At 37.4% G+C, this 11,659-nt stretch overlaps 1 protein-coding gene across 2 annotated transcripts in view; it reads right to left on the bottom strand.

Annotated features, from left to right (window-relative positions):
* Window positions 1-11,659, bottom strand: part of MTMR8 (myotubularin related protein 8) — a 142,505-nt gene that overhangs the window by 69,290 nt on the left and 61,556 nt on the right. For both annotated transcript variants that reach the window (XM_037732667.1, XM_017512151.2), the window contains exons 9-12: window positions 9,686-9,811; window positions 8,525-8,574; window positions 4,029-4,229; window positions 1,267-1,395 (exon numbers count right to left, since the gene is read on the bottom strand). In XM_037732667.1, the coding sequence (XP_037588595.1) occupies window positions 1,267-1,395; window positions 4,029-4,229; window positions 8,525-8,574; window positions 9,686-9,811 (506 nt within the window). The remainder of the gene's footprint in view (window positions 1-1,266; window positions 1,396-4,028; window positions 4,230-8,524; window positions 8,575-9,685; window positions 9,812-11,659) is intronic.

Genomic DNA, 11,659 nt, shown 5'->3' with positions numbered 1-11,659 from the left:
AAATGGGATTATATCAATCTGAAAAGCTTCTGTTTCACAGTAAAGGAAACAATCAACAAGATGAAGTCAGTAGAAATGTAAATTTGTACATTCATTATGAAAAACAGCATGGGTTTCCTAAAAAAAGTAAAAATAGAACTGTCCTATGATATAGCTAGCAATCCCACTACTTGGTATATATCCAAAGAAAATGAAGTCATTGTGTTAAAGAGATATGTGCACTCCCATATTTATTGCAGCACTATTCACAAAAGCCAAGATACTAAATCAACCTAAGTGTCCATAAATGGATGGATTGAGAAAGAAAATGTGGTAAGTATATATGAGGAAATACTATTTTAGCAACAAAAAAGAAAGCAATGCTGTCATTCACAGCAACACAGATGAGAACATTATGTTAACTGAAATAAGCCAGACACAGAAAGACAAATACAGCATAATTACTCTGTACTCCATATGTAGTACGACTATCATGTCAATTAAAATTCAAAATGTAATAATAGCAAAAAAATAAAATGTACACTCAACTGACAGGAAATAGAAGAGAAAATCCTAAAACATGAAAAAGAAAATTTGTGAAAAACCTACAGCTAACATCAACGCTCAATAGTGAAAGACTAAAAGCTTTACCTCTAAAATCAGGAACAAGACACAGATGCCTCCTTTCACTACTTTTACTCAACATTGTACTGGAAGCTCTAGCCAGGACAATAAGGCAAGGAAAGAAAAGACATCCAAATTGCAAAGGAAGAAATAAAACTCTCTATTCAGAGATGACACAATCTTATATTTATAAAATCATAAAGAATCCACAAAATAAGCTATTAGAGCTAATAAATTTATTTAGTTCTGTTTTGTACTCTTTGTGAGTGCTTCAGCCTGCAGAAGCTTTGGAAAAATATAGAAAACATTACCAGCACTCTCTTGGTTTCCCTCATTTTTCTTTTCTTTGTTGGGGAAGGGACAAAAAATGTAGAAGATACAAAGGAAGAGTAAATGAATCAAACTTTATCTTGACTGTTTGTATTTCTATAAATCAACTATTATTTCTTATTTATTTCCCTAAGCAGGCAACAGCAAAGCCCTGAAAACCAATAGGAGTTGGGCTCTTGTTTTCAGAGGCAGCAAAAAATGGCTGATACGAGGACAGAATGTCCTACTCCATAGCCAGGCTTGTACAGATGGTGGCAGCTATCCAAGGAGAAGCAAGGAGGCCGAAACCCTAGGACCTGCTATACGAAAGGAGGGAAAAATTTAAGAACTTACTGAATGTTGTAGGGCACAGTACTGGGATTGAGTACCCCATACATAGTGAAGCCTTTATAGAGAGGGTTCCTGAAGTCTGATTTCCTCTGAACCAAGAAAGGCCATAAAGAATGTGTTTTCTCATAGATTCTGTTAGAAAAGAAAAACAAGCCAAAAAATTAAAAGCAGCAAGCAAGCAATCTCAATAGTCCTGTTGAATATGATAAGCAGTAAATTTTACTAATAAGTAACCCAACAAAGGAGGACAGGATATGACAGAAGAAAAATAAGTGGCTAATAAGTGTTGATGGAGTAACAACTTATCTGGGCTTCAATTTATCCATCTTTAAAAAAAATCAGAGATTAGAAAGAGTTCCATACTGGAGAACAGGATTCTAAGTCCAGTTTCGGTTGTGGAATAGCTGTGTGATTTTAAGAAAATCTCGAGCTTTCTCTGAGCCTGTTTCCTCATCGTTAAATGTGACCTCTAAGTTATATTCCAAATCAAGGATTTTATAAACTAATGACTTTTCTGGTTTTAAAATTTTTTAAATTGCTTTTGAAAATCTGCTAAGTTAAGAGATAGGTCCTATGGAGTGAATTTCTGGCTCTTCTATATTTCATTTTATTTAAAGCCAGCTTCTCCTCCCTTCAGAAGGTTTAAGACAGTGACAGAGAATTGGAAATTTATAATAGAAAATATCCGTGAGTTCTCCCAGGTGGGCAACTAAAGATTATGGCATTTATATTACAAAACTAATTCTTATTGGGTTGAGACCATGGGGAGCCTACTCAACCAGCAAGCAAGTCCCTTAGTTAACACCTCAAAATACATGGGATCCACTGGTTCCCCATGTGAGCTGCTGTATAACCATTCATGAGAAGGTCATTTGCACACACATCATGTCAAAGAAAGCTAAAGGAGAACTGAAGAGTGGTATAAGTAGTTAGACCTAAAATTGTTGTCCTGTAACTTATACAATTGTCAGAGTATTTCAGTGAGGCCAAAGGCCCTGTATATCTGTCTTTCTCATCTGCTATTGGTTTATAACATGAAAAAAAAAAAATACTGCACTGGTAAGGTAACTAATTTGTTGAGTATTTACTACGTGTTCAAACACTATTCCAGACCCGTTACCTAAAATACCTCCTTAAATATTCCCAATAAAACCTTGTGAGATATTTTAGCCCAAAATTACTAATGAGAAAATGAGACTAAATATTAATTTGCTCAAGGTCACATAGCTAGTAGGTGACAGAGCCAAAGTTTGAACCCAAGTCTGCCTGACTCTAAAACCCATGCTTTTCCATTCGTGAATAAATGACACTTCTGCTTATTTTAAGTAGTTACTACTTTAAAATATGTTAAAATGTTCAACTGTTGTAGTTTTTAAATGAATATTCATATTTATATGAAAAATATTACATATATTGACCCGATTTTAAGAGAAGGAAAAATATTATGGAAAAGATCCTGAGTTTTAATGCCTAGGGAAATAACTTAAAGACATAATGAATATCTTAAAAGTACTTGGGGAGAAAGTGACAAAGGTCTAGTTGTAAACAGAGAGAGAGAAACATGCGTGGCAACAAGAGAGAAACTACCAAGTAAGTACAAATGTTAAAACAGAAAGACTCATTATTGTTCTCTATGTTGACAGGAAAACTAAATCACAGAGAAGTAATCTCATCCTGGCTATGCTAGAAAGGGGCCTGAGAGTTGGGCTAACTGCTAACTCAGCCAAAAGCTGTGAAATAGGAGTGAGTTGTAAAACAGCTACTTTCCTATTTCTTTTACTGTCTCTAAAATAAGGAAAATACTGTTCATAGCTCCATCTTGTCAATTTCAAAAAGTACTTATGTCACATATATTGTGAGGATGTTAGTTTAAATAAAGGGTGCAAACTCAACTACCTACTAGAACTAGGAAGATAACATTAGAAATGGGCTAAGAATAAACTATAGAGAATGGTAAGAACTGCAGTCAACAAGAGTAAGTTTGCCTCATCCAAATGGAACAGCTACTATTCAGCTCTAACTTATTATTATCATGAGAAAATACAATCTAGTGTTGCCAGAGCTCCTGAGTTTTCAGAATATTTAGGAAAAACATCCTAAAATAATTTAATGTGAAATCTCCTGATATTTAAATGTTGGCAACTAGGGATAAGAATGACACAATGCACTCTGGGGACTCAGGGGGAATGGGTGGAAAGGGGGTGAGGGATAAAAGACTACGAATTGGGTTCACTGTTCTGGAGATGAGTGTACCAAAGTCTCACAAATCACCACTGAAGAACTTACTCATGTAACCAAATACCATCTGTTCCCCAAAAACTTATAGAAATAAACAAAAATGTTGGCAACTAATTAGGAGTTTTTAAAAAATACTCCACACTAAACAAACCATGCCTGTTGGGTTGGGTTCAGCCTATGAGCTGCTAGTTTGTGATCTCTGATATGAATGAGAAGTAGATAATGACTACTCATACCGGCAAAGCAATTAATTATCTGCAAAGGCTTTGTACATCCATTATTTTATTGGCTCTCCATGATTGCTATAAAAATTAGGCATTATTATCCCTATTTTACAGATAAGAAATCTCATGGTTCTGAAAGATCTCTGTGCACACACTGAGTGCTTTCTGCTTCAAAAGTTTTTTTTATTATTGTTATCTCCTCCCCTTTTCTTGACTACTCTGCCAAATTCAGGGTGGTAGGTACCTTCTTTTTGCACTGACCCCCTTCTGCCTATTTAGTGTTTTCTCACAAAATAAATTCACCTTAGATCTTCCCGATCCTTCTGGCAGTTTCCAAGGAAGTTTCCAAATTGGCAGGAGAAAACATGGTCATGGATCTCCAGCAGGAAGTTTTCATTAAACTCAAAGGCACAAGGAAACTGTTCCATTAATTGCCAAATACAGTCTAGGAACTGGGTGAAGACAGGGGACACTTCTTTAGAGTCTCCATCGAAGTGGCCACACCTGAGAGATGCAAATAAAGGTAAAGAAAGACACTAGTTAGCATCAAGGATTACACTGTTGGGAGTAGGCCATAACAAGGTCATCTTTTGTCCCTGTTGGCAGTGGCAAGGAAATACCTCATACCAAAATGCCAGCCAGAATCTCAAAGCTAGTTAATTCCAGCAGACCTCTTAGCTACTGGTGTCCTTTACTATCATCCAGGCTGTAAGCCCTTTGGTCATCTCATCTATTTTCTTTTACACCCTCTTTCCAATAGAACTTTCTGCAATGATGGAAAATTTCTACAGTTGTGCTGTCCAATATAGCAGCCGCTAACTGTTAAGCATTTGAAATGTGGATAGTGTGGCTGACTGACTTTTTAATTGTATTTAATTTTAATTTAATTTAAATAGCAACATTTAGTTCTGTGTGAGCAATGACCTCATCTATATTGTTTACTGCATAGTGACTGGCACAAAATAAGTATTTAAGAAACCCCCTTTATTAAGTGCATAAATGAAACCTCATCCCAGAACTGTTTAATGTTTCCTCCCCATAATGCTCTCTTTACCAACCCTATCATCCACTGGAAACACTATTCCACTGGAAACCAACACGGCACCCTCAGTTTCTACACTGCAGGTTCTCTACCTTCTGATATAATTACAGCATGGCTCACAAGGATACCACCTTTCCTTGGGGTCAAAATAAAATGAAGAATGCTGATCATTCCACTTTCCACATACCGTAATACTAAAACAAAGCAGAGGTGGGTTTAGCTTTCTCCTTGCACCTACTGCTGCTTCTAAGCTACTATTATTTTTATGCCCTTAAAAACACTTCCTTTATGCGGCATGCTATTAGCTTATTTACCTTCTCTTTCCTCAATGATGTCTTCTAGAACCTCTGAGTCACTTGCCTACATTCTCTGAACAATCTGATGGTCTTAAGCTTTGGTGTTGATGTAGGTGACTTACATTAGCTCAACAGATTCCTTAACTAACACAAATCAAATTACCTTCACTGATCTTTACCTCTACTCCGCCCTTTTGAATCCACTGGCCACAGGCTGGCTAGTAGTTTTTACTCCATCTTTGAAATCTTAATCACAGTATCCCATTCTGAACACCATATATTATATTCTCAAAAGCTGCTCATCTTCTTAACTCCTTCATGCCTCATTTCAGGATATCTCCACATGCCAGATTCCTACTGGTTTCTCTTTTTCCTTATCAAGCCTAAATTCCATGATCTGCCCTATTAACTACTCTTTCCCCATTTTTTTCAACTTTCTGGTCTTTCTTGTCATTATTTTCCTTCTAAATACAACCACAGATCAGCCTGAAAAGCTATGTTCTCTGCTTCTAATAATCCTAATAATGCTCAAGAATATTATAAAATCATACAATTCATACCATTCAAAATTAGTCTCCATATTCAACTGTGTCTTAACTGCTCTCAAATAATCTTCATGCAGCTTCTTAACACCATTTTCTCATTACCTTTACAGCTCTTACAAATTTTAAACTACCTTTCTCAAACCCCAAATCCATTTCATATCTTCCTTCACTCTAGCGTCACTGAAAAATATCAAGGCCATTAAGTAGAAAAAAGAAGTCTAACTTCTGCCTCTAATAAGCACATATAGCACCTTCTCTGCCTGCCTTTCCACCTAATCTCCATGGAAAAGCTGTTCTTCATTTTAGCTCAAGCTAATCTTTCATTTGGTATTTTCACCCATTTGCCCGGAAGGCTTACTCTACCAAAAACCCACTGTTTCTTTCATATCTTCAACCTTATCACCTTATCTTCTTTAATGTTTCTTTCTTCTCAGCATAAGAAACTGCTCAAATCTCCTGTCTTGCAATACACTTCCTCAAACCCACATCCCACCCATTCTCTTCTACCCACTTCAGAGCCAAGGTTCTTTGAAAGAGATTTATATACTCACCTTCCACTTCCTCACCCCTCACTCATGCCTCCATTCACAACCATTTGGCTTCTGCTTTCGCCACTTTACTCAACCAGTTATCACTAAAGATCATTAAAACCTGCATATTGCCAAAGTCGATTCTTGGGTTATTCTGAGGCATATGACACTGCAGTCTACTCTCTTGAGATTCTCCTTTCTTATGTTTTTTCTTTCCTACCCTTAGATTTATTCTTACCTCACTAACCACTCTTTCACAGCAACCTTCATGAACTTCTTTCTTCACTAGACTTTCAGGTGTCAGTATTATCCAAGGCTGTGTGCCATCCCTTGGCTCTTCTTCCTCTATATACAATTTTTTGAGTTACCTTATCTGAATCCATGGTTTAAGCCACCAATTATAAGCAGGTAACTCCCTCTATACCACCTCTCTATCCAATCCAGAACTAGTGAGCTCCAGATTACTACTGAATAGTCTCCCTACTGGATATCTTCTCTTGGATGCCCCATGCCAAATAAGTCCCAAACTGAAGCCAACTTTCCCCCAAAACCTGCCCTGTATTATCCTGTATCCTCTTTCTCAATAAACCCAGTTACCTACAGCAGAAACCTTTGGGTTTTACTAGACTTTTTCTCCCATCTTCTGGTGAGTCCTACTTCCTGAATACCTTTGTATCTATCCCATTGCATCTGTCTTTTTTCAGAACTTCATCAATTCTGAGAGCCTACTAATTCAGCCCTTTGTCACCAATTTCAATCTTCCACATGCTGTCACAGAGATATTTGTAAAATATAGATCTGAACATCATGTCACTGCCTTGTTCAAAGTCCTCCAATATAACTTGACTATGTACACAAAAAAAATCTTTTAGCTTTAAAAAAAACAACAACAAAAAACAGGGCTTTATATGATCTTCTCCTCACTGGCTCCACTTCCCTGGCCTCATTTCCTCTATTCTCCCTACACATCCTTTGACCCAGCCACACTGAATTGCTTGCAGTTCCTCAGATAAATGATCCTGTTTAATGTCTTTATGGTTTCAAACACATCAGTGCTAGAATACTTTCTCCCTTTCTAAATAACATCTACTTATACTTTAAACCTCAGTTAAAATGTCACCTATACCAGGAAGGCTTCTTTGCCCCAGAATGGGTAAAGTTCCTTTGTTTATGTTTTCCTCTGTCTTAACGCACTTATCATACTACACTGTCATCACTGATTTTTCTTTTCTTTAATAGGAGAGATAGGAACTATATCTTATTAAACTCAGTTTCCTCAATAATCACTGCTCCAATGTTTGTGGGTGAAGGAAAAATAAATAAATAGACCCAAATGGCTACAGAGTGGAAACCAAATGAAATTAAATTAATGCATATCAATGGGGTTAAATAAGACCTGAATTATAATCTCCTTAGGGTAAAACTCAATTTCTTATTTTTTTTTTTTTGAGACGGAGTTTCACTCTTGTCACCCAGGCTGTAGTTCAATGGCGTGGTCTCAGCTCACTGCAACCTCTGCCTCCCAGGTTCAAGCAATTCACCTACCTCAGCCTCCTGAGGAGCTGGGATTATGGACGCCTGCCACCATGCCTGGCTAATTTTTGTATTATTAGTAGAGACGAGGTTTTACCATGTTGGTCAGGCTGGTCTGAAACTCCTGACCTCAGGCAATTCATCCATGTTAGCACCCCAAAGTTCTGGGATTACAGGTGTGAGCCACTGCGTCTGGCCAAAACTTAAATTTTATTTGTCTTTGGAATCAGCTTAGTGTCTGATATAACATATAGCACATTGCTAGGCATTTGTCAGATATTTATTGATTGTCCTGATAAGATAGGTAAAGCCTTAGTGAGGCTGTTTGGTTTATAGCAGATAACAGATAAATATAAACCCTTGTCCTCACTCCTTAAAAAAGAACAAATCTCCAACTGTCTTTTCTCTTACAAAAGGTCGAAAGGTGCATTGTCTTGATATTAGTCCCTCTACCTGAATGACCTCTTCATTCCCTTGTTCTTCCTATTAAATTTCTATTCATTTCCAAAAATTCATCCTTAAATGCTATATACTCCTGGAAGCCTACCCTGACCTCTTCATGCAAAGTTAAGCACTTTTCCTTCTGTAGCCTGTGATGCCTTGTTCTTCCTTGAAATATTTAAGAATCTGATATAATTACTTGTACTCCTTGAAAGCAGACATAGTATTCTGCTTACCTGTGTCACATTAGTGCACTAGCATATTATCTAGAACACTTGTTTCTTGATGAAAAGAGATTTATGCCACGTTCAACCTCCTGTTGTTTTCTCTACATGTACATTCTGGGGTTTTGATATACTTCACCCTAATGAATTATCCTCAGCCCCTTCCATCAAAATGAGTATATTTTTACCTTTGGGAAAACTTGTGGCCCATGGATATCCATTCCTTCTCTATCAAGATCTTCATTTTATACAAAAGAAAGAGTTCGTATTAGGAAAATCATAAAATGAATTAACCATACATACAAGAATGTCAAAACACTTTGCTGAATGATTGAACCGATCATAAAAAAGTTATTTCCTAAATGATAATGAAGTAAGTAACTTAGATTTCATTCATAGGCCTATACAGGGTGCCTTCAGATTTCAGATGCTCTCAGATATATCCAGAGTCAAATTTCCTTTGGCTTTCACATGATGTGTGACAAGCCACTGAGCCAGAACTAAATGTAATCCTGATAAGCATGATATTAAACTCAACCTTTGAAAAACAGAAATCCAAAGGCAGCTCTTAGCTTTATACCAGCAACAAAACCATTTTTAACCATTTTTTAAAAAATCCCAGCCAGGCATGCACTTCAGCAGGCCATGGAGGGCAGATCAAATGAGGCCAGGAGCTCAAGACCAGTCTGGCCAACATGGTGAAACCAGCTCTGTACCAAAAATACAAAAATTAGCCGAGCATGGTAGTGTATGTCTGCAATCCCAGCTACTTGGGAGGCTATGACATAAGAATCACTTGAACCCAGGAGGTGGAGGTTGCAGTGAGCCAAGATCGCACCACTGCAATCCAGCCTGGGTGGCAGACCAACGCTCCATCTCAAAAAAAAAAAAAAAGCTTTCCAAGAAATGAGAATAAACCACTATGGTGAGTTCTGTTTCTCAGAAAGATCAACTAAGAGGCCTTGGATTCAGATTCAGCACTAGAAAACAGTCATGAGTCAAGACATTCAAACAGCTGACATGTTAAAAATGATGAGCCCTTTGGACAGCCTATTAAATAGTCATCCATTCAGTTTTGCAAACTTTTTGAGCTTTTCCTACTCTGTACAGTAGCCTATTACATAAAATTTACCTTCTGATAGGTAAGAAATATGTTGAACATACAAAAGAAAGTATACAGATAGTACATACCTAAATTTAAAGAAAAGAAGCTAAATTGGAAAAAAAAAAAAAAAAGCTATTTTTTTAGATGTAGAGCTAATTCTGGCAAAAAAAAAAATGTTTGAGAATTTTATTTTGTCGCAATCTACCACTTACACAAAGTAAAATATAGTAGCGTGCTCTCTTACCATGAGTCCTTTGAATGTCCTATAAAATGGATCTAGGAGGATGCTGGCCACCGAGCAGACTTGTGCTGTGCGGTCCCACCCATCAGAACAATGGACTAAGACACTGGCCTTTTCTACCTTTACTGCCTGTGAAAACAAGACGCAAATGTACCATAAGCAACCCTTGCATAGCTTGTTGGGTTAAATAGTTACCAAATACAGCCCCTAAAGCACAGAGAACCTGGTCTTACTGGGCTACATTAATTTTTTTCTCATAATGTTAGCATCCTCTATGGGGAATGAAAAGGAAAATAATGGACTGAAAGAGAAGGAAAGCTTACCAAATAGGAAAAAAGTATCAAAACTAACCCATAACACATGGCAAAAAGAAAGACGAGGAGAGTTCTAAATTCACAAAACTTCTGAAGAAAACAAGGATCAATTCTCAAAGAAACAGGTAAATAGGAGGAAGAATTCACACTCAAAAACATAGACAGCTCTGCATTCTAGTCCCAGATCTGACAACAATCTCCTCTAGCTGTTTTAGTCTTACTAACACAAATGCTTCCAAATTAAGATGGAGGTGCTTGCCTGTCTTAGGTCGCTTTAAAAAGCGATTGCATAAATACAATCAGAATGATGTAAAAATTTGGGCAGTTATTCAACGTGAGAAATTTTGGCAATGGTACATATTGGTTATTCACTTATTCATTCTAACACTTTTGTACCTCTATTAGGCAGGTATTACAAATACAAAGATAAGACTCAGTTTCTGCTTTCAAGGAACCCACAAACTAGTCAGGGTGACCAAAGATAAATAAATAATTAAAACACAATGGAAAAATTACTGCTAACGTAAAGTAATTTGTAGTAATGATATTTTGCAGGAGCCAGGGAAGCCTGACCCTTGAAGAAAGAGTAGGATTTCCTGAGGTGAAAAAAGACATTAATTCACTCCTTCATTCACCCACACGCCTAGCCAATAATTACTGAGCAACTGTACAAGAGGCACTATGATGTACACTGGGAATACAAAAGAGACAAACACTTAAATGCATGACTATAATCCAGGTGTAACAAAGGCACAAAAGATAACCAAGGAGGAGGAGACAACTAAAGTAGGTCTTGAAAGATGAATAGAAATTTACCGAATTGACCCGAAGGAAAGGAGAATCCAGGCAGGGGAATGATGTAATAGCATGTACATTGCAAGGAGGGATGGCATAGAGCCTTAATGGCCCAGGCTAGGCTGGAAGTGAGGGAATAAGGAGAGAGAGAGAAGGCTAGGAGGGTGAGGGACAGACCAATCAAGTATACATTTTATTTTATGGCAACAGGGAGTTGAAAGCAGAGAAGTGCCATGATCAGATGTATATCTTTGAAAGACGGCTGTGGTGGCAGCAAAGAGAATGGACTGAGAGTACATGAGTTTGGTTGCAGGAAAACCAGTTAGGGAGCTACTAAAATCGTGAAAGTCCATATAGGCCTGAGGTAAGGTAGTAGCAGTGGGCCTGAAAAGCAGAAGAGGGATTTTAAGTATGAACATTTTAACAGGACAGTGAGAGACTAGACATGGGATAAAGGAGAAGGAAAAGTCAAGGATAACTCTGAAATGTGTGGTTTAGCAACCAGGTGGAAGGTAGTGACATTAGACTAAATAATAAACACAAAAGCAAGTTTTAGGTAATAGTGGGGGTACGTAAGATTTCTGTTTTGGCCATGATGAGTTTGAGGTAGTTCAGGGACATCTATTGGAAAGTCCAGCAGGACAATTGGATATGTGGCTTTGAAGTACAGGAAAGGGAAAGATCTAAGCCAGAGTATAGATTTCACCACTATCTGAATACAGATATAGTATACACTGTGTGCATAGTTGACGCTGTCCAGGCAGAGACCAAATGTGACAAAAGAAAAGACCTTAAAAATCAATGACTCCTATAATAATCCACCTTCCAGTAGAGGAAGGTGGATTATTACAGGAGTCAGACAGTTTAA

This window comes from Cebus imitator, unplaced genomic scaffold, assembly GCF_001604975.1.
Source record: "Cebus imitator isolate Cc_AM_T3 unplaced genomic scaffold, Cebus_imitator-1.0 Scaffold463, whole genome shotgun sequence".
NCBI classification, from domain to species: domain Eukaryota; kingdom Metazoa; phylum Chordata; class Mammalia; order Primates; family Cebidae; genus Cebus; species Cebus imitator.
The sequence above is the reverse complement of the archived record's forward strand: the minus strand, read 5'-3'. Positions and strand labels throughout refer to the sequence as shown.